Source organism: Anolis sagrei, chromosome Y (assembly GCF_037176765.1).
Source record: "Anolis sagrei isolate rAnoSag1 chromosome Y, rAnoSag1.mat, whole genome shotgun sequence".
NCBI classification, from domain to species: Eukaryota; Metazoa; Chordata; class Lepidosauria; order Squamata; family Dactyloidae; genus Anolis; species Anolis sagrei.
In genome coordinates this window covers 64,693,503-64,717,004 of record NC_090035.1, presented here as the reverse complement: position 1 = coordinate 64,717,004, position 23,502 = coordinate 64,693,503, and the positions used below count along the sequence as shown (strand labels likewise).

The 23,502-nt window shown below is 41.3% G+C and overlaps 1 protein-coding gene across 3 annotated transcripts in view; it reads right to left on the bottom strand.

The window, feature by feature from the left end:
- Positions 1-160: 160 nt before the first annotated feature.
- The window catches only part of LOC132780241 (lipolysis-stimulated lipoprotein receptor), a 40,642-nt gene continuing 17,300 nt past the window's right edge, over positions 161-23,502 (bottom strand). The window contains exons 3-10 of one of the 3 annotated variants that reach the window (XM_067461779.1): positions 19,664-19,783; positions 13,527-13,583; positions 9,647-9,793; positions 8,661-8,831; positions 6,903-6,953; positions 3,532-3,663; positions 2,733-3,343; positions 161-896 (exon numbers count right to left, since the gene is read on the bottom strand). In XM_067461779.1, the coding sequence (XP_067317880.1) occupies positions 861-896; positions 2,733-3,343; positions 3,532-3,663; positions 6,903-6,953; positions 8,661-8,831; positions 9,647-9,793; positions 13,527-13,583; positions 19,664-19,783 (1,325 nt within the window). In that variant the 3' untranslated portion in view covers positions 161-860. The remainder of the gene's footprint in view (positions 897-2,732; positions 3,344-3,531; positions 3,664-6,902; positions 6,954-8,660; positions 8,832-9,646; positions 9,794-13,526; positions 13,584-19,663; positions 19,784-23,502) is intronic. The other 2 variants (XM_060783840.2, XM_060783839.2) reach the window with 2 other exon arrangements.

The window sequence follows — 23,502 nt, the reverse complement described above, 5'->3', positions numbered from 1 at the left end:
GCATGGCCAGCTAATGGTCAAAGGACACATAGCATAATGCCATTTTAAAAAAACTTTTGTGTTTTTCAAATACATTGCAACTGTACCCTTGATTTGCTTCTGATACGATTTGATATCATGGCCTATGGCCTATTCATTTGTGTCTCAATCTAGTCAAGACTTCCAGTTTATCAATTTTATTTTCATTTCTACAAAATAGCAATTTCAAAAAAATTACACATATCATTAAAACATGGCTGTTTATCACTTCAACATATTTACAGCACCAGTGGTTCTATATTTAACGTTTAAAAAAAAACACAAAAAGCTCATCTCACACAAAAAGCCACACAATGGAAGTATCAAATGTACTTAAAGCCTACACACAAAAAAGGCACAGCTGAGTTGGACCTCTTTGGAATCATCTTCAAAAATTTGGATGCAAACTGACAAGCAAATCCTATTGCATCTTCAGTAGGGAAAAAAACCCTATTATTTCTGTCCCCAGGACTGATGGGTTACATTGCAAGTGTTCTCCTATTAGAACACTACATTTAAAAAAAAACACAAGATCCAGACCTGAAATTTAAAAGGGGTATTTTAAAAAGTTGTAAAAATTATCCTGCAATGCAAGCAAAGTTTTCAGAATCTCAGTCTGCATTTGACAGGAGTTAAAATAAGGCTCGGAGAGATCAGTTCCTCCAAAGTTATCCAGGTGCCCTGTCCCGTTGTCACTGATGATGTTTACAGGAGTTTCACTTGCTCTGTCTTAGGAACTCTCTTGAATAAAACGAATGTCAGCCAAACAACTGAGACTGTTATCCGGAGCCAATACAGGAATTCTGTCATCCAACCAAAGGCAAGGCAGTAAGTGGAATGAGTCAAACCACTAAACTTTCTCTGCTCACAGCATGATTCTGTAAGGGAAACAGAAAGTCAAAGTTACTAGCACCATTTCAGACAGATATCCCATTTATATATTCATGACCCTATGTTGTTAACACACAAGGTATGAAAACAGAGACACAATCAGAAGGAACACACACCACCATCTACCCACCTGTCCCTAAGACCAAACATTATCATCAAACATTTTTAGGAAACTTCCTGGCTCTTAAGAGCATACAGTGTTGGAAGGCACTCTAGTATCCTAGGGTCATCCCCAGAAATCTATTGAGTTTTAGCCTCTCTGAAAGGGGACTGTGGAGAATTTTAGAGGAGCCTGGTAATCCTTATCTTCATAAAGGAAAATATCAATCCGCCTGATCATGTTATTTTTCTCTTTTAATACTTTTTTAAAATGTTAGACTTAGATTAGGGGAAACTCTCTAATTAATTACCTCCTCTTTTTGACCACTTATTTATTTATTTATTTATTTATTCATTCATTCATTCAAACATTTGTATGCTGTCCTATCTGACCTCCACAGAGGGACTCAGGGCGGCTAACAAAACAGCAACCCATGGTGCCCACGACCAAAAACATAAATATGCAATTTAAATAACAATAGAACAATATAAAACAGTATAAAACATTCAACAATCAACAGTCGCCGGTCATGTGGATCATGCTACAAGACATAAAAAAGGTTCTACAATCATCAACAATCACAGCCCTACTTGAAATCCTCATTCCTCCTCTAATTCCTGTTCAAACGACAGGAAAGGAGATTCCACTTGAACATTAGAAAGAGCTTCCTGACTGTGAGAGTTGTTCAGCAGTGAAACTCTGTGGTGGAGGCTCCTTCTTTGGAGGCTTTTAAATAGAGGCTGGATGGCCATCTGCTAGGGGTGCTTTGAATGCAATTTTACTGCTTCTTGGCAGAATGGAGTTGGACTAGATGGCCCACAAGGTCTCTTCCAACTCTATGATTCTATGACTTCTTCCTGTTGCATTCCAGAAAACACCTCTGCTCTTCACTATCACACTGTAGTCCAAGTTAAAATAGCAAAACAGTTTATTGGATATTTTAAAAAGGAGTTCAGCAAAAAACAGTAAAAACTCCAAAGTCTATACTATAAAATAGTCCATAAAGTTCAAGGTATAAAAGTAATCCAAAATCCCAAAGCTACAGGACATCCAATACAGGAATACAAGAAAACTAGGAAGGCAAGGGCAGTATAGAATCCAATACAAAAATCCAGGAACAATCTTGAAAACTTGGAAGCATGAAACAGAAACAAAGACATGGAACTAGAATTCCATTAGAAAGCTTGACTAGGACTTGACAAGAGCTGTTGTCTCAATTACCGACATTGACCAGACTAGCTAGGAAATGCTCCTGGCCTCTCTAATAAAGACATGAAATCATGCCTTCTCCCATGAGTTGCTGCTGAGCAGCCCGAAGTTTGCGAAAACTAAGTCTCCTATCAACAAACTCATTATCTAGCAACTCATTATTTTCTGCACCTGGGATTTCAGCCTCTGAACTCTTTTTCCTAGAGAACAGCTCCTCTCCATCATTTCGAATGTGACCTTCACTGACTGTTGTAAGCACAGACAGCTCATTTTCAGGACTTAAAATTTCATGATGGCTCGCAGGCCCAGAATCCCTATGACCTATGTCCACATTAACATCAGTACCTGGCACAATCATGGGCTGAACTACAACACTTCCCACCCGTCATTTCTACTAAAGACAGATTTATATCAAGCAATCCTTAGGTCAGATTTCATCCATATCTACAAGGAAGTTCAATCATGCCCATGGCTATAAGGGCTTAATGCCCCCCTGCCCATTCTCTGTTCTCACCTTCCGAAGTTTGCGGTCATTCTTGCCACGGGAGGACACAGACTCAGTCTCTGTGTACGGAGGAGGTGGTGGAGGAGGGAATCCATTGATATCATCATCTCGTTTTCTCCTGTTCCCATTTCTCCCACTTGAGGCACTTGAATGATCCAGATCCTCACGGCTGCCTGCCCGCTGCTTTCTCCGCAGGGCTTCCTCCAGGAAATGGTCATCATAGTGGGGGCGCTCCAGATCTCGCAGATCATCCCTACTTCGGCTCCGGCGCCCACCATAGTGTGGATAATCATTGCGGGAGTCTGGTGAATAGTTCCGGTGATGCCATTCCTCGTCAGAGCCCCGGCGGCCTCGGCTTCTGGGTCGGGCAGGATAAGGATCCTGATCCAAATCATCTAGAGCATCCATTGAGCGAGAACGGGGACGTCGGCCATAGCTCTGTGGTGGGGAGTCACGTCGTGCAAGTGGTAGCAGGCGGCGGTTGTCACCGCTACGCAGGCTCTCCTCTTCCACATCACTGATGGGGGACATGGCCTGCCCTCGTAGCCGCCCCAAGCCCTGTCGCAGTTCATAGCGCCGATCATCTTCATGAAGAGAGCTCAACTCGCTCATCACAGAGGCTGGAAAACAAAAACAATTGAAGATCAACAATACCTGTTCCTATAACTCTTTTAAAGCAAGCAGGATAGGCTACTGACTAGGCATGCTCTCCTCACAAACTACTGCCACCATAAGCCACTCTTGGGGAAGGAGAGGAGGGCACAAGCTTGTTTATGCATGTAAAAGTAGTGGGATCCAGCCCAAGTACCTTTCTCAAGCCTCCCATTAGGCTGGCCTGGGCGAGTGGGGTCAAAGTTGGCCAGCTCCTTCTCCATGTAGTAGAGCACCCGCATGGAGTCATCCTGTTGGTTGGCTTGAATGCGGTAGCCACTGCGCACAGCTGGAGGAGAGACATCAGGAGCAGGCTTTAGGATAGAAGGCCTATTTTTTCATTCTTAGGGATAGGGAACCATATTCCCTTCAGATGTTAGGACCAAAATTCCCATATTCTCTTAATACTAGCCAAGTTGGATAATGGAAATCACTGTCCAAAATGTCTGGAGTACCCAAAGTTCTCCACCCTATGAACAAAACAGGTACACATATACATATACCTCCTTGCATGCTAAGAGAATAGGTTCTAAGAAGCATGAACAACAAATATCTTGCAAGTGCCTTCAACTCCCAGAAATACTAATAGCTGGTAAGATGGCTGGGATTTCTGGGAGTTGTAGGCCCAAACAACTGAGGACCACAGGTTGGGAACCACTGCTATACAGGGACATAGGCCCAGCAGATCTGTTTAGGATATGCAGTTTAGTTAGTGCAACTAAAGTATGAACCACTCTGCTGCAGGGGACTTGTCTGGTGCTCTTTTCAATGTTCTTTTCCCACCTTCAGCCAGACACATCCATTCTGACAGGTGTTTTTAAATCTGGTTAATTTTGTATGCTGTTCTAGCTGTCACTCCTGTCTACTTTTGGCTCCTCTTTTGATGAAGTTTCCTCTTTAATTCTTTTGATGTTGCTTATTTTAGACCACTACACATCTTGTGTATCCCCAAGATAGAAAATAAAAATAAAACTGACTCAAGTAAGGATCTGCTCATATGATGATGTCTGGGTGAGTGTTTCCATTTTGAGCACTGCAGATCTATAAAATCTTGCTCACCCAATAAAATGGCCAGAAGTGACTGAATTCTTAAATCAGGGGAGCAGGACTTTCCCCAGGTCCAATAAATGTGGGCTAACGTCCAGCTTTGGCATCCATACTGCTATAATGTTCACTCTACCCATCTAAGAAGGATTAAACTCTCTACTTCCAGACCTGCATGTTCCTAATAAAAATGAAATAATGCACTAGAGCCCAAAAAAGTATCTTCCCATACTGCCATGATATAAATATAAATTCAGAAGCACAGGCTTTGTTGTTCACTGAGAAATCACTACAGGGCAGGCTTGACAAAATTCTGGGGATATGTATGGTCCCCTAAGGCTGGTTTTTCCCCTTCCTTTGCTTCCTGGCAAAAAAGATGAATTGAATTTCCTGAAAGGCTTACAGAACAGCAATTCATTTTAAATGGTGGTCCACCCTCTTGTTACATCATGAATAGACTACTGCAATGCACTCTATGTGTTACCTTTGAAGACTGTTTGGAATCTTCTAGTGGTCCAACGGGCGGCAGTCACATTGCTCACTGGAGCAGTGAACAGGGAGCACACAACCCCCGTTAGGCCAGCTTCACTGGTTGCCAGCCTGCTACCAAGCACAATCCGAAGTGCTGGCTTTAGCCTATAAAGCTCTAAACAGTTCCAGCCCTGCTTACCTCTCCAAACCTATCTCTCTTTATGACCCACCTCGGAAGTTAAGATAATCATAGAATCATAGAGTTGGAAGAGACCTCATGGGCTATCCAGTCCAACCCCCTGCCAAGAAGCAGGAATATTGCATTCAAAGCACCCCTGACAGATGGCCATCCAGCCTCTGTTTAAAAGCTTCCAAAGAAGGAACCTCCACCACACTCCATGGCAGAGAGTGAGGCCCTGCTCTAGGGAGGCCCTGCTCTTCATCTCACCACCTTCACAAGCACGATTGGTGGGGACAAGAGATAGGACCTTCTCAGTGGTGGCCCTTCATCTATGGAACTCCCTCCCTAGTGACATCATGTCAGCTCCCTCCCTCCTGTCTTTCAGGAAGAAGCTCAAGACATGGCCATGGGACGAAACATATAGTGCAATAAGGATAACGGACTAATGGAATTGACAACTGAACAGGTCTTGGACTATGTGATTTTAATTAATGTTTAATTGTATGGTTTTAATTATATATATATGTATGTATGTATGTATGTATGTATGTATGTATTGTTGTAAAGCTGCCCTGAGTGCCCTTTTAGGGTGAGAAAGGTGGGATACAAATATGTGAAGTAAATAAATAAAACAGGCAACAGGGAGCCCTGCACTTTGCAGCAGTGCACATGGGACAGAAAGTGGAAAGATGAGAGGAAAGTGAGCATCAGGGTAGAAAGGAGAGACTGGGTCTTATGTGCACAGCACCTGCAGCAGCCCATCCCCCCTTTGCTGTGAATCAACAGCTTCTTCTCCCATTGCAGAGGAGCCCACAGAACAGCTTCTGCCATAGTCCTATTGTGAGACTACCAGCCAAGAGGAAACATCCCAAAGTATTTTACTTGTTTGGTATTATTTTTTATCCACATAGAATCATGGAGTTGGAAGAGACCACATGGGCCATGTAGTCCAGTGGTTCCCAACCTTTTTTGGACCAGGGACCACTCTCCAACATTAGTACCAAAAGGGTTACAAATCAGTTTTCGGTCAATTTTAGATTCAATTTGGTTATTTGGGGTGCTAATTCAGAAAATTGCATTGGATATACAGTAATACATCAGCTCTAGTTTCTGATAAAGAATATATGCAGTAGTCACCACCTGCTCGCCCACAGAAAACCATATTTAATAACCTCGAGCTGATGTGGTAGTAGTAATCGCTTGTGGGCTGTCAGACTATCCCTTCCTGACATCCCCGTTGCCTCGGCACTATAAGAGGGTTTCACGAGACCTGTTGCTCTCATTACCGTGTGGTTTTGAGGCAACAGTGCAGTAATGATGAGGCCACAGACCATATTTTTGTTCTTGCGGACCACTGGTTGTCCACAGACCACAGGTTGGGAACCACTGATCTAGTCCAACCCATGCCATGCAGTTGGTTGACTCCATGGATTCTGAGCCTTTGTATATGAAAGGCCCAGTGTAGAGGCAGTCCTTGCTTTAAATTTAAAAAGCAAATCACCAAGCAATTCTGAGTCTGTACAGTAGAGGGAAGCAACAATCTTCAACTTTTCCACTCACAAATAATCAGTTCCTTTGTAAGTGCAAATAGCTAGCTCAATCAAAAGCCCAAGAAAGTGATCGGTTAATGTGATGCAATGTGATCAGTATGGCATGTTCACATACTTCAGTCAGATAACCCAAAGGTGAATAATCAATTTGAAAATCTTTCCCCCACCGAGCATGTCAGATCAGCCAAAGGGGCAACAGGCATTTTACAAATTGTTTATTGTTTTCATTTGTAGATGCAGAAACAGCAAAGACATTCACAGTTCCATACACGTGCTTCTTACCGGCACTATCCGAATCCCTCAGCAGAGGCACCTGTGAGCTGTGTCCACCAACTACAAGGCAATAAATAATAAGAACTGTTAGGGGTGACCCCATTATGTTTGGGAGACAAACAACAATGCCTTCAGAAGTATACTGGATCTTTGCATCCCCAGGTTCAAGTTGTTAATGAGCTGTTAATCTAGATAGGTGACTTTAGGCTAGTCACTTTCTTTGAGCCTGCTCTAATTCACAGGGATGTTGTGAATTAGAACAGGCTTGTGAGGATAAAGGTGGTAAAGAAAAAGAACTAAATACACCACCAGATGCTTACTGAATAAAAGACCATATATAAATGTAACTTCTAAAAAAGTTATTACCCAAATCCTACATTCCTGGATCCTGAAAACTAACCAGAACCTTCATGATGTGCTTGGAACTCAAAGACCAAGAATTCTACATTGAAAAACTATTAGAAATGACAACCTTCTTCAAGCTTTCTCAAGTAATGTTTATCTATGATCCTGTTCCTTACTGTTTGTACGTATGTTCTGGTATGCAGCTTCTATTACACTATGGTTCCTGAGAAATTATAAAAGGGACTGCAGACCACATGATCAAAGACAGACTAATTATGTTATGAATTACTCTTTTTCATGTATAATGTGGCATTGAATTTTGCCAAACTGTAAAATGCTCTGAGTTCCCCTAGGATAGAAATAAATTAAATACATAAATAAATATACTTTTTAGACTACTTCAGACTTCAGATCACACACTTGCTTACTGTTTTGATGTAAGAGATGTCCTGGCCAGATGGCACAGAAAATTATCTCAAACATATCTAAAACTGGACTGATAAGTTTTGTACCTGTGTATGCTGAACACATGAAGGTTGTGAGTATACGAAATATGTTATTTTTTTATCAAGTCTACTTCATTTTTGTCTCTTGAGTGCAAGACATAAAACAAGTTGTTTTATGGATTAGTATGTATTTTTGGGCACCGAAAAACACTTCTGAAGCACTGCTATTTTTATGCACTAGCAAAATCAGGAATAACAGGTTATTCAGTCTAACAACTGAAACTATTGCCTGTCATAATTATATCTGGTTGTACATCACAAGAGAAGATTCTACTAAAAGAGTTTTGGCTCTTCTCTGAAAGGTCATGCTTTTCTAAAAAGTTTTGATTTCCAAAAGGTGTTTTCCCCAAAGGTTATAAATGCCATTTTCAAATAACCAACCCCTTTTACTAAGCTTCTTCTAAGAGTTGGAGGAGGTCTTGTAGGCCATCAAATACAAACTCCTGCTTCATGCAGGAAATCCTGGTGCAGCCAACAAAAGGCTGCACACCACATATTTGGAGATATCTAGTGAAAGACAGATGAGTCCTGCCAACTTTGGTTTGTGGTAGTCTCAAGGTTATTAAACAGAGGCTGGACAGCCATCTCTCAGGAGTACTTTGTGTATTCCCGCGTAATGGGGTTGGGCTGTATGGCCTTTGTGGTCTCTTCCAACTCAATTTCTATTCTATACCTCATATATCTTTTCAATAACTAGTTCCACCAGTCAGTTAATCAAATTTGTTTATCATTGTGTTCAGCAAGGAAATAACCACACAAAGAGTTAAAGAAGGCCCAAAGATGGACAACTGCTTTTATCATAAGGCAGAGAGACACTCCAATAAGATCTCAACAGTGCTAGATCTTTGGCTAGCAGTCTTTTAGAACTTCCAATTCAAACCATAAAAGCCTGAACCCGGTCAAGAAAGTCAAATACCTGAGCTGGCCCTGTCATAATCCACTCCATAACCATTGTACATAGGAGGCACTGGGCCCATGGGAACCATCGTGGTTTGGGGGGCTAGCTTCAACTGATTGCTGGATGCATAGATGCTGGGCGCATAAACACTGGGGACTCCGGAAGTTGCAGCTTTTCCTGCAACATAGACTGGAGGGAGAGAAAGATGTGTTAGGCAAGAGTAAATAGTAAGACGAGGAAACAGGGGTGTTCTTAACCAGATGATCAATGTGCTCTTAGCTAACTTTCAAAAATATTACAATCAGTGTAAACAATTGTTTTGCTCTCATGGAAATACACATGTGCAAGGACAACATCAATCCTCTTCTACAGGCACATAACAATATACTTTTTTTACAAATGATCAAAATCATGTTGTCCTTTTTTACTTTTGTGCATTTAGAAAATTGAATATCTTGCACAACCCCAAGGTATATGAAGCTACTTTTGACTTTAACAATGTTCTTTGAGATTGTTGTAAGGGTGCTTGCCAAAGGTGCACAACTGCTTATGCGAAAAAAGTCCAAACATTTTGACTAAACAAATATGCATGATCTTGTGAGCCACTGTCCAGTTTTAGGCTACATCTACACTGCCAAATAATCCAGTTCAAAGCAAACAATCTATATTCAGAACCTGCATTATATGGCAGCGTAGTATTAGTCCCTGGTGACACAATGGTTTAAACCCTTGTGCCAACAGGACAGCTGACTGAAAGGTCAGTGGTTCGAATCTCGAGAGAGGGGTGAGCTCCCGACTGTCAGCTCCAGCTTCTTATAAGAGAAGCCTCACACAGGATGATAAAACATCCAGGTATTCTCTGGGCAATGCCCTTATAGACAGTCAATTCTTGCACACCAAGAGCAACTTGCAGTTTTTCAAGTTGTCCTGACACACGCACAAATAGTCATGATTGCTCATTTTGTAGGACAAGGAACCTAGCTGGCTCCGAGAGCGAGACTTACGGGCTTCTGGGCAGCAGCACTTCTCTGGGCAGCAGGGGCATCGGACATAGCAGCAGCAGGTGTGAGGGCAGCACTGGCACCAGCAGATCCCGAAGAGCAGCAAAATCAGAAAGAACCCCAGCACCACCAAGACGACAAAGACCCAGTCTGAGAGGAAAGAGGAGAAGGAGGGAACAAACCCTTTGAGACAAAGGCAATGACTCAAATTCCAACTATATAAAAAGGTGCTGGGCAAGCTTGGCAACTTCTACAACCAAAAAAAAAGTCTCTGTTGTAACACCATAGGCCCTTAACCAAGTTTGGGCAATTCAAGCAAGCCTGGGGGTACTTTCATGCCCTGGGATACTCCAGGAGCTATATGGGAAACTGAAGAATAAAACAAAAAAGAAAACCCAAAGTAACTTGGAGTCTAATTAAAAGGTAAACTGTTGCATGTAGAACCCTTAAGGAGCAACAATTTATTCTCTCTCTTTTTAGGCCAGAAAAGGATCGGGCTGGGGATTTTGTGGTGCTGAAGGCTAAAAAAAGTCCTTACAGCCATATATGTGACCAGGGCCACAATAGAGTCACCCATGCCTTAAATATTGTCATTAAAGGACACTCCCTATAAGGCACTTGGACATCTTCCTCTGCACTCAGCTCCTGCTGTTCCAGGATCCTGACATACACTTAGAAACCAACCCTTAGACTCCAGTAGGCTTCTACAGAATACATTCTTACTGGATCCATTAATTGTCTCCTCTTTCTATAGCCTGCATCTTGCTTTAGTTCACTGCACTGCATTTAAGATTATTCTGAGGAGACAAAGTCCGTTCTAGAAATCCTGTGTCAATATTAAACCTAAACACGATCTCTAAGATCCTCTGAGGAGGCTCTACTCTCGCTCCCACCCTTGTCTCAAGCATGGTTGGTGGGGACGAGGGAGAGGGCTTTCTGAGTGATGCCCCCTCGGCTCTCCCTCCCCACCTTGTCCATCTTCCACAAAGATCTAAAGACATGGATGTTCCACTGTGGTTTTGACTAGACAATTCCAAAGATAGCTTGGCCCCAGCTAGGACCCAAAATCTTGTCCTCACACTTTACTATTGTTCTGCACCCAAAGTTATAATGCTCTGTCTTATACTGCCCTCTATCCCTACTGCTACCATATTACCTATGTGTCTTTTATCCATCAGCCCTATCTTCACAATTGTTTTTGCACCAGTCCACCCACCGGTGCCCAGAAACTGATGATTATCGCAGAACCCATTGGTTATTAGTTTGATGTTTTGCTTTTATATTTTGTTATAATGTTGTTGTTTTATTCTCTTTTATGTTGTTGTTTATATATTTTAATGTGCTATAGTTTAACATGTTAATAGGGCTCATCCCCAAGTACAATGTTTTTAAACTGTATTTTATGTTGTTGGGGGCATCGAATTGTACCGACTGTAAACTGCCTAGAGTTGCCTTCAGGTTGAGAAAGGCAGTATATAAATATGGTAAATAAATAAATAAATGGGCTGCCTCAAGTGCCTTCAGGGAGATGGGAGGTGGGGTGCAAAAATAAAGGTGTTGTTGTTATTTGAAACACAACAAGATGAGTCCACAGCAAACAAGATCACTCTGCTGGCTGTTGTATTGGATCACATGTCAGATACATCCCAAGTGTCTAGGACTGTGTGATGTATCAGCAAATAATGCGTGCAGATCCCAGTAAGGTGGTCTTCTACAGCTGGCAGATGGTAATCTTGTCAACACCGATTGTGTTTAAGTGCAGGCCAAGCTCTTTAGGCATTGCACCCAGTGTGCCGATCACCACTGGAACCACTTTATTGGCTTGTGCCAAAGTATTTGTTGTTGTTGTTGTTGTTGTTATTGTTAAACATAAAATAAATAAGTCAGATATGAAATTGTGAACTTTCTGTATGCCGTGAACAGGTTTCACATTCAAGCTAATGTTGGCCTAGCCCTATTCTACTTTTCTCCATGATAGATGAGGCTACATAGGTGTAGTCAGCTGAAGTCATCAGTTTTTAGATTATTTTTCAGAGGCCAGTGAAGTGAAAGTTTCCCATTTACATTCTGGCATCTTTTATGGGGTGGAAAAGAGATAATTGTAAAAGCAAAAGGGATGACAGGAAATGCACAATCAAAACATAGTACACACGTGGTGTTCTTTATAGCCTGTATCCAGTGTCTCTTTAATTCATTTCCACCATGAGGCTGCATTGTCAACCAAGAAACAAAAAACCAAGAGGGAGAGTCTGTATGAAAATATACAGAGGGATTTGGGCACTCTTTAGTAATACAGTTTTTACAGATCACTGAATGTCAGTGTGCATTTTAAAGAGAAGGGTCTCATATTGTTAGAGCCATACAGTTACGGCAGGAGATACGAGTCTGATTCTAGATAGGTGGACCAGAATCTATATTTTACTGTACCGGAATGAGTATGAGGTATAAAGGACGCAGAAAAAGCAACATATCTGCTGTTTTGGTCTACATAAGTGCCTTCAACCACCTATTGCCCACTATATGTGTTAAGAATACATCTCCCATTTTTCCAGACAGCAATGATCAACCGCAGCATGCACTATTTACTATTCAAATAGAGAATACCACAGTATAAACCAGGGGTCCCCAAACTAAGACCTGTGGGCTGGATGCGGCCCTCCAGGGTCACTGATCTGGCCCCTGCCTTAAACTTGCGAGCTTGAAGGCACACAACAACAATTCTCATTAACTTAACTATCTCATCAGTCAAACGCAGGTCCACACTTCCCATAGAAATACTAGTAAATATATGTTGGCTAAACTTGTTCTTCATTTTAAATATTGTATTGTTCTTTCATGGTTTTTTGCACTACAAATAAAATATGTGCAATGTTGACAGGTTGGTTGACAGTTCGGAGCCTGGGCCAGGATGAGAGCCTGACGTTTAGCCCAGTTTATGCCTACCTAGCAGTTTGAAACAAATGTGAGTAGATACATAGGAACCGCATTAAAGCAGGAAGGTCTTTTAGACACGGTGTTTGGATCAGAAAAAGGAGGAAGTTTATGAACAAAGAAAGCTCTTCGACAAGGAGATGGAGCGGCAGCACCCCCTGTGGCCGAAACCGGGCACAGCCTCCAAAGATGCTGAAAGATGGAAAAGCCTATATATATACCACTATCTGTTGTCTGTCTTGTCATTGTATAATCAGCATTGAATGTTTGTCGTATATGTGTTCTGTGATTCGACTTGAGTCCCCTTTGGGATGAGAAGGGCAGAATATAAATATTGTAAATAAATAAATACCACCAAGTGAGAGAGTATTTCATTAGCACAATCTCTTTCAGACAGAGAACAAGAATCTATGATGATAGATTAACTGTGTATGACTCAAGTGCGGCTTTTTCAAAAGCACAACATGTGCTACAAACCCTAGTCCAATACATTGGGGGGGGGGGGGGGGGACTGACGCCTTCCCAACATTTGTATCTGTGTCACACTGTGACTGTCTGCTTTTGTTGTTTAATAGTATCCCCTAGAAATATGATGTAAATAAGAGACCAAACATTATGTTTCCAATTCAGCCACAAGCTGTTCGGCACCCTAAATCATACGGTTACTGTTCTTAAGCTCAAAGGAGCTGTTTGGAGTGGGGAAAGGATAAGGAGGGAGAACAGATCTGGAAAAATTAGTCTGTTGCAACGACAACACAATAGGAACAGAAGCTCTGAAGAGAGAGACAAAGAGAAGAAAGACATTTTGGAACCATTTCTAAACCAAAACACTCCTACTTCTAACCTTGAGAGATGCAGGAAAGAGAAGAATTAAAGCACCAGTACAATTCCCATTTCCTCCCAGCTCCCTTCCCCTAGAAAGAGAGGATGGAAGAAAAAGCAATGCCAGTACCTTCCATATGCCCTATCTGAAAGCCTGGCAAAAGCTCTGAGACACCGGAGGATTTTCCTACAGAACAGAAAAAAACACAGGACAAAAAGTTACTAAATACAGCTGGCTGCCCTTGAGACAGCCACTTCTGGGCCAGGCACATTTTTCAGCAGAGGTTATAGTGTCAGTCAACTTAGTGGGGTCCCATAATGGTAGAAGCTGCCTCAGGAAAGGCAACACAGCGAACCAAGATTATGAGAGCAGATTTTATTTTCTGGTTCTGAGCAACAATGCATGTAGAGTCCCAGTTTCTGTGCAGCTTGGCTTTCGCTCTTTCATTTTCCTCTTTTTGTTTCTTTGTTTTCTCTGCCTCCTTTTCTCATTTAGCTGGTTTTTGCTGCTATTGTTCTTGTTGCTTCCCAGTTGCCATCTCTATTTACCGCTTGAGAGTAACTTTGTGTAGGTGTCTGTCAACTCTTTTAGCAAAGATCTAACTTTTTGAAAAGCTGGGGAACTAACAGAGTTACGCACAATCAGACTAGTAATACTGCAGGCTAATAGCTCTTAAAGGTTTTGGAAGTCTGTCCAACAAATCCCAGTATTGCTCCTTTGCAGATCTTGTTTTGTGATAGAACTGCATAATAAAGCAAGGTGGAAATTAATCAAAGGAATCTGAAAGAAACATCACACACAAGCTGACAACGAATATGTTTAGACAGAACATATGCCAACACTGAATTGTTGCTCTCGTGTGCATTCAAGGCAACTCCAAATTATGACACTATCTTAAGGATTTCTTGGTGTGACTTAGTCAAGGGAGGTGTGCCTTTCCACTCCTCTGAGACAGAGACAGTGTGACTTGCACACTATCACTTTGTGGGTTTTCATGGCTGAGATTGTCTCTTGGAGTCCTAGTGCAATACTTATACAATTACACTACACTATTGGGCTGTGGCGCAGCTAGATAGTAGCCAGCTGCATTAAATCACTACTGACCTAGAGGTCATGAGTTCAAAGCCAGCCCGGGTCAGAGTAAGCTCCTGACCATTAATAGTCTAGCTTGCTGTTGACCTATGCAGCCCGAAAGACAGTTGCATCTGTCAAGTAGGAAATTTAGGTACCGCTTTATGGAGGGAGGCTAATTTAACTAATTTACGACACCATAAAACCTTCCAGCAACGTGCAGAAGAATGAGGAAGTACTCCATCAAAGGATCCAGTGTCACAAGTGGACAGTGAAGTGGCAGCTCCCCATGTGGCCATACCCGAGCATGCCCTCATGAAGCCGGAAAAAGCTGGAATGTTAAATTGCCTTTGTGGCTGTCTATATATGTTATATGTCTAAATGGCACTGAATGTTCGCCATGTATATGTGCACTGTAATCCACCCTGAGCCCCTGCGAGATGAAAAGTGTGGAATATAAATACTGTAAATAAATAAATAAATAAATAATAAACTCTCTCTTACACACTGAATACAATGGAGGAAGCATATTCCTACAGTATCAGCTTTGAACTGGGTTATCTGAGTCCACACTGCCATATATTCCAGTTCAAAGCAGATAATGTTGGATTTTATTCAGCTGTGTGGAAGGGACCCCAGTCTCTCAGTCAGTCAGCCTTCATGATCCATCAGAGCAGTATCCAACCACAATTTCTACACATTCTGTGTTTTGGGTCTGATTCATACATAAATATTCAGCATGAAAACCACCAAGCAACAGCAGAAGTTCTGTTTTCAGCAGCTAATCTGTGTGGGGTTGTTCACCTACACAAGCTACAATTTCTGCAACCAAGAAGTGAAGAAAATGCATGTGTTAACATGCCCTAACTTAAGCCAAGTTAAGCCGGCAAAGAAAACACAAAGATAAGAAGCAACATGGTTTCCGTCCATCTGTTTTTGCCTGAGTGACTGAGTGCCTGACACACAGAGAGAATTCCAGGCATGTGCACCCTATGCAGCTGAATGTTTATAAGAATATTTCCTTCCCCATAAGCAGCTGACATTTTTCAGAACAATTAGTTCTGGCACAGCCAGGCACAACATTCACTGAAGTCTCCAGCAAAGAGGCGGGAATCTGGTTTCTGGCAGAAAAAGAGAAAAGAAAAACAAACAAAAAAAAGAGGACAAGAAATAGCCGATATGGAATCCTACTATCAGGAAGGGAAACTGGGATCCACATATTCAGCAACTTGAAGCAGAAGATCTAAACAAGTACTGTATATTGCAACCTGGCTATCTGCATCAAGGCTGCCCTAAGACAGCTATGTGTCTGTCTTCTCTGCTCCCTCTAGTGGCAGGAACTCCCAGACTCCTCCAGAGAAATGTTGATGTCAACAACATAACAGAATGGGAAAGGAATCAGATCACAGACTAAAAGCTAATTACGTGCAAGTCAGGAAACATCGGCCAAGGTGCTCAGCCATTGTGCAATGGGTTGAACCTTTGTGCTGGCAGGACTGAAGACTGACAGGTTGGAGATTTAAATCTGGGGAAAGCAGGTTGAGCTCTCTCTGTCAGCTCCAGCTCCCCCTGCGGGGACATGAGGGAAGCCTCCCACAAGGATGGTAAAACATCAAAACATTCGGGCATCCCCTGGGCAACATCCTTGCAGACAGCCAATTCTTTCACGCCAGAAGCAACTTGCAGTTTCTCAAGTTGCTCCTGACACAGGGGGAAAAAAAAGTCAACCTGCTCAGCAATCCAACTAGACCAGAGGTGGAAAGTATACAGCCATGTATGGTCCACCTAGCAACCCGTTGCAACCCCTTTAGTCTCCTGAAATCACTTCTCAAATGGAGACTCACACTCAAGAAGATTCCACAAGGAATCTCCAATTTGAAGTTAGTTTTACCTCTCTGTACATTTTGCACTTTACCCATTCCCCTGGCCCCTCATGGCTTATTTTGCGCTAGCCTACATCCTTTCTGAAATTCTGGACCTAACAGTTAATCTTGGCACAAAGAATAAGGTGGGATTGGTTTTAATGTATATGTGTTGTGTTGATAATTTTATGTGTATGTTTTGCTTACTCTGTATGTTTTTGTATTTTTTTAACAATTTGGAAACTGCCCTGAGTTCCCTAGGGGAGATAAGAGCGGTATATAAATAAAGTTTTATTTATTATTATTTGAAACACAACAAGATGAGTCCACCACAGATACTCTGCTAGCTGTTGTATTGGATCACACGTCGGACACTTCCCAAGTGTCTAGACTGTGTGATATATCGGTGAATAATGCATGCAGATCCCAGTAAGGTGGCCTTTTGCAGCTGGTAGATGGTAATCTTGTTAGTGCTGATTATGTTTAAGTGCAGGCCAAGGTCTTTAGGCACTGCATCAAAACATACAGGCATCCCCTGATCAACGTCCTTGCAGACGGCCAATTCTCTCACACCAGGAGTGACTTGCAGTTTCTGAAGTCGCTCCTGAGACGGGGGAAAAAAAGCCAGGGGTTTAGGATCCCTACAAGACCTGCTCAGCAATCTAACTAGACCAGATGTGAGAAGTTATTATTATTATTATTATTATTATTGGTTCACCAAATAGCCCATAGCATGGTAGATACATCTGTCCGATTATCTATGGTTGCCCATCTCTGGGTGAACACAAAATCCTATCATAGTCAGTGTACTTATCAATTACTGGTGAATGGGTTCAGGAACTGGGGGGTTCATGCTTTTGTACTTATGTTCTGTATGCCACCTCCAATACTGACTTTTGTATTGGAGGTGACATACAGAACATAAGCAACTGGTTGGCCACTATATGAAAAGACTTCCAATTAAATTTTGAGTCCGGTCCAATGGCTCTTAAGCTCACAAGGAAAAAAATGAAGCAAGCAGAATTGCACTTTTTTTTTTTTACTTAACATACAGTAGGCAATGATATATTGCCTCCAAACAAGGAGGTTAGTTAATAGACAAGGATATATGTTCTCATTAAGTAAGCTAATCTTTCTTTTCTTTTCATTTAAAGCAAATTCCACATTCTGTTTTAGATACTCAACATTTATAAACAAATGTCTATTTTTACCTGATGCAGACAACAAATGAAATGCACAGGCTGGACGCCAAGCACCAATAGAGAACTTCCTTCAAAGATCTCAGGAAAGAGGGATCATTCCGCAACTTTGCTATCTAAGAAAATCTAAACTGAAGATGCAAGGGCTAAATCTGGTCCTTTCACATGATGTTTTGTTTGCAGCCTGCTCATAATTTGAGGCTGCAGACTTACAGAAGGATCCAGGTTCAATACATTATGTCTCCACTGATATATTTTCCAAATGTACCAAACAATTTGGTTATTCTCAGCATGGAAAACATTACTTTTGTACTACATCTCTAAGTATTTTTGTGCCTGTGCAGTCTGGGGGATTCTGAGAGTTATAATCCACAAAAAACTATTTGAGGCTATTAAGCATGAAATGTTTGAGTGCCTTGCATAATTCTTTGCTTTTGCACATCTTGCAGAAAAATCACCAAACTCTACAAAACAAGTCATATGCAAGTTTGCTTAAGTCACAACTTGCAAGAACAAGATTGGTTAAAAACAGAACTGAGGACATAATTCCTACGACCAAGACTAATGTTGTAGAAAAAGGCATCTGACAGTGCCCCGAAAAAGAAGGAAACATCACAATACCATTTTCCACTCTGCTTAGAACTGGTTCTGCCACTGCAATATTAACTTTGTGCACATATACACACGTACAGACACAGCCTACAAAGAAAGAGCCCTGTGTACATAGCAAACAAAGCTCAGACCTGCACTTGGCTGTAATCCAGAGAGCCTTACTTTGTCCTCCAAACTGAAACATGGTGGGTGTACTTTGAATGTCTAAAATAAGAGTATAAGAAGGCACATGGAAATGACATATTTGCATATACCTATGGATGAGTGGAGTTGGACAAACCCAGGGTGGGGCAAAGGTGTGGAAACATGGCTACAGCCATAAAAACCTAGGCATAAAATAATGGGTTCGATGTGCCTGGCAACCATGCAGTAGAACAGATCTGCATGGATCAGCTGGTGCTCAGCAATGACACACATGTTTATCTGCTACTCAGGATGAATCTATCTATGCACATACTTCTGGGCAGTGCATGGGATGAGAAATACCTTGTTTCTTAATTCAGTGTGTATATGCCTCACCCTGAAACACAATTTCACACTTGGAATAATTTTATTTGTTTTTTCAAAAAATCAATTGCATCTAGCAAGTCTGACGTCTCACCATCCCTGAGCAAGTTATATAATTGATTGCACAGGTTCAGGCCACAAGTAAGAGGAAATTACAATTCTGAGTTGCTGTGAGGTTTGCAGGCTGTATGGCCATGTTCCAGAAGCATTATCTCTTGACGTTTCGCCCACATCTATAATAGGTATTCTCAGAGGTTGTGAGGTATATTGGAAACTAAGCAAGGGAGGTTTATATATCTATGGAATAATGTCCAGGGTGGGAGAACGAACTTTTGTCTGTTGGAGACAAGTGTGTGCAATGATTTGCACTGCAAAGTCTTGCAGCTTCAAGGCCTGGCTGATTCCTGCCTGGGGATCCTTTGTTGGAAGGTGATTAGCTGGCTCTGATTGTTTATTGTGAAGAATTCCCATTTCCAGAGTGTTGTTCTTTATTTACTGTCCTATTTTTAGAGTTTTTAAAACACTGGTAGTTAGATTTTTTTCATTTTCATTTGCAATTCTGAATGCTCACACATTCAGCACCACATTTACAAAACAAATCCTGCAAACAGGAAATGTACAGACCATGGAGAAAGTATCTAGCCCAGCCTACTCTCTGCTATACTGGTTTTCTTCTTTCAGCACTTTCATTTTATTTTAAAACAATCAGTGAAACCATTGAAAAAGCTTCCCTGAACCTAAAAAAGAAGAAAATTCTACCACCTAATCCTGTTCTGGGTACATCAAAACACATTTGTTTCCCTTGAGTAATTGAACCTTGGAAAACAATAATAAACAGCACCGGTTTTGCAGGGCAAATTAATGTGGATTCATTCGCTTTTGGAGGCTAGCCTGGTAGCCCCTGATAAACTTGTAAGAGAATACCCTCTCCAATACAGTCTCCCCAGGGATGCAAGGAAAATCCCCTGACCTCAGCATTAAGGCGTATGTGTGAAATAGGAGTCTTGTGACTTACCCAATACAATGAGCTCAGCATAGGCTTCGTTGTTGCCTTGTAAATCTTGAGAGGAGGTCACAGTGCAGTAGTAGACCCCGCTGTCTCCCCAAGCCGTCTGTTCTATACTGAGGTCAGCATCTTTTTGAAGATGGAGGAAAAGGCAAAAAGAAAAATGTCAACTTAGATATGGAAAAACTCCAATACACTAGATGTATATGTTGAATCTATCACGCACAGTCCTCCACATCCTTCGTGAATACAAAGTTCTTTCAACATTTTATTCTTAGCAAAAGAAACTTTGATATTGTTCTTGACAAAATACAATTCTTCTCTCAGTTGTTATAGAAAGAGTAGAAAATCTAAAACGTACTACTGTAAATAATGTCGAACTCCAAAGCCTATCTGCACATTCAGCATGGCCAATAATCAGATATGTCCACTGTAGTCCAACAACATCTAGAGAACTGTAGGTTTTTCATCCATGTATTGTAGTTTTCAGTACATTAGCGCTCCAACAAGTACAGTTCCGCATGTTACAACTCCCAAAACATAGGGATGCTAATTTACCTTTGTCCTGGAAATCAATAAACATTATAACAAACTCGAATCAAGGAACATGAAAGGCACTACAGACTAATTCAACCAGAGAAGTCAGACATAGCAGAGCACTTGATGAACCATCCTGGACAAAACATATTAGTTGAGAACACAGAAATGCTGGACCACTCTGACAACCACCATATCAGATAACACAGAGAAGCCATTGAAATCCACAAGCACGTGGACAATTTCAACAGGAAGAAAGGAAGAAACCAAAAAAATGAACAAAATCTGGCTACCAGTATTTAAAAACTCTAAAATTAGGACAATAAATAAAGAAAAACACTCAAAAATCGGGAATTCCAGACAAGAATCAATCAGGGCCAGCAAACACCTTCCACCAAGGGTTCCCCCAGACAGGAAGCAGCCAGGCTTTGAAGCTGCAACGCCATTCAATGCTCATCAAGGTGGCCAATTGCAACATTCAAACTTGCCTCAAGCAAACAAGAGTTCTTTCTCCCACCCTGGACATTCCACAGATATATAAACCTTACCTGCCTAGTTTCCAAACAGACCTCACAACTGCTGAGGTTGCCTGCCATAGATGTGGGTGAAAGGTCAGGAAAGAATGCTTCTGGCACATGACCATACAGCCCGGAAAACTCACAGCAGCCCAATTATAACAAACTGTAAAGTACTATTCATGGTACAAAGAGAAGCTATTAAGACTGTCAACCAATTGTTGGTACCTATTTTTAACCAAAGAAATGTCTTTACTTTTTGAACATGTAAACACACTGAACAGATAGGCCTTGTGAGAACTTGAAGACTATAGGAGTAATTTGAAATTTAATGAATGCTACATTGTTACACGAAAAGGTTATCTTTTGTGTTCTCCTTTTCCGATTAAAGAGGCATACCAGAACAAATATGGGCTCACAACCAAGACTGCCCTTTACTCACAGCTCCTCGCCAATTAGGAACTACCCTTGCCAAGAAAACCAATTAATTAATTAACCCAATGACAAAGGCCACCATCCTGTTATCACTTACATGTAAAGAACAACAACAGAACTCTGGAAAGGCTTGTTGCTAATACTGAGATGCACACTTACTAGTTGTGGCAGAGATGGGAATGCACCCCCAAAGGTGTTGTTCAGATGTATCTTTAAAGATTTCTCAAAATTGGTCATACTGACCAAGGCTATCTAATATCATGATTCTCTACCTCCCCCAGACTAAAGTTTAAAAACCCGATAGCAAGATATAAGAGGGGCCAGAGCATGAAGGAGCTCATGTGGGGTGCACAATTTGGAAAATGTGTGTTTTGAGACTCCATGCACAGTGTTCAACCAGAGTCTCCAGGAAAGGATTTTTCTCCTATTCCCACTTCCTCATATGTGATCCTTTCTATGACACAAAGATTCCTCATTTGTGGCATAAACCCTACTTTTAACACCAAGTAGTGTTTGAGTAACTTGGCTATTCAAACCAAAAGGACATTGAAGATTCAGAACAGCCCCACAACCTTTGCAAAAGAGAGAGATTTGGAATAAAAGCTTCCAATCCTTGTGGATATAATAAATCTGAAATTATCATGGCAGTTTTATCTGGAGACATTAGAAACCAGTAGAGAACTAGGTATTTATTTATTTGCAGCATTTCTATACCACTTTTCTCACCCTGAGGGGGACTCAAAGCGGTTTACACATAAGTAATGGCAAAATTCAATGCTAGTACAAACAATTACAATTATACAATTGTATAATTATACAATTAATTTTGGTTGGTAGATCAAACAAAACAATTAATGACGCAGGTGGATCAAAAAGTTTTGCCTCTTGCATCATAAAAATGTTATGAACATATAACAGATGATGTTGCACAAAACTACCATTCAATATAGGTAAAGGTTTTCCCTTGACATTAAGTCCAGTCATGTCCAACTCTGGGGGTTGGTGCTCATCTCCATTTCTAAGCCAAAGAGCCCGTGTTGTCCATAGATGCCTCCAAGGTCATGTGGCCAGCATGACTGCATGGAGTACCGTTACCTTCCCGCGAAATCATTACCTTTTGATCTACTCACATTTGCATGTTTTTGAACTGCTAGGTTGGCAGAAACTGTGGCTAACATCGAGAGCTCACCCTGCTCCCCGGTTTTGAACTGGCAACCTTTCAGTCAGCAAGTTCAGCAGCTCAGCAGTTTAACCCACTGCACCACCGGGGACTCCCATTCAACATAGTAACCATCAATTTGTACACATTTGCGCCGTCCTTTAACCCAGGCATCAAAACCATTTTGGAAAAATGCAGGGTTTTGCTTCATGACCCATGATTTTAAAGCTGTTTTAATGTCAATCAGGTCACTGAATCTGAAACCATGTTGCTTGCCTTTCAGAGGTCCAAACAGGTAAAAAAGTCAGAAGGGGCCAAATCATAAACTATCTTCAAGCTATTATGGATATCCTTAGGTGCACAACCTTCTTTCGCCTAAAATTCAATAACAACTCTTTCTTTTAACTTTAAATTATGGTTCAAATCAGGGGAAAAGAAAAGACTATATCACTAGAACAAGGTTACTTCTATCCCATTATCAAGTTGCTGGGAAAGAAATAAAAGTTAGAGCGAAGAAGGTATTACTTTTAAACACACCCTTGTATTACATTTCCTCATACCAACTACCTCTCCTCAAGACCCCAGATATCTGTCAGGTCTGTGTATTCCATGAATGCCAATATTCTAACAACACTACTGGGTTAGGTAAAATAAAACCTGAAGTCCTGGCTTTGAGGAAAAGAGGGAAGAGTTGAGGGAAGAGTCATGCCACTATTTTAACCTGTATTATTTTTGGAATCCTTGCTGTTTATAATTCTAAAGAGCAAGATACTGTGCAGATTTCAATTGGAGGAAGGGCCATTGTTTGAAATACAACATGAAAAACCAGAACTCCTGCTGAGGCATACCAACACATCCTTCCAAGGGAATTTAAGCTGGAAATCACCAAGTTACCTGGTACCTAAGCAAGTTCACTAACACTTCACCCTATAAAGATATTAATTGGGGGCTGCTTCCTCTTCCTTCACAGAGAAAGCAGGCAATGTGAGATGATTTCTCACTTCCACCCCCCTTGAACCTCGCTGTGGAGGAGGATCCGAGCAAATGAAGGACTATGCAGAAAAGCTTGTTTGCTATTTAATAAAGAGAGGAGAGGTTAGACTGGTGGGTGAACTCACTTCACATTCTCACAGAGCAAAGAGGCAATCAGCAAATATTCTAAATTAATGAACAAAACACATGTTCTAACCACAATATGCGGA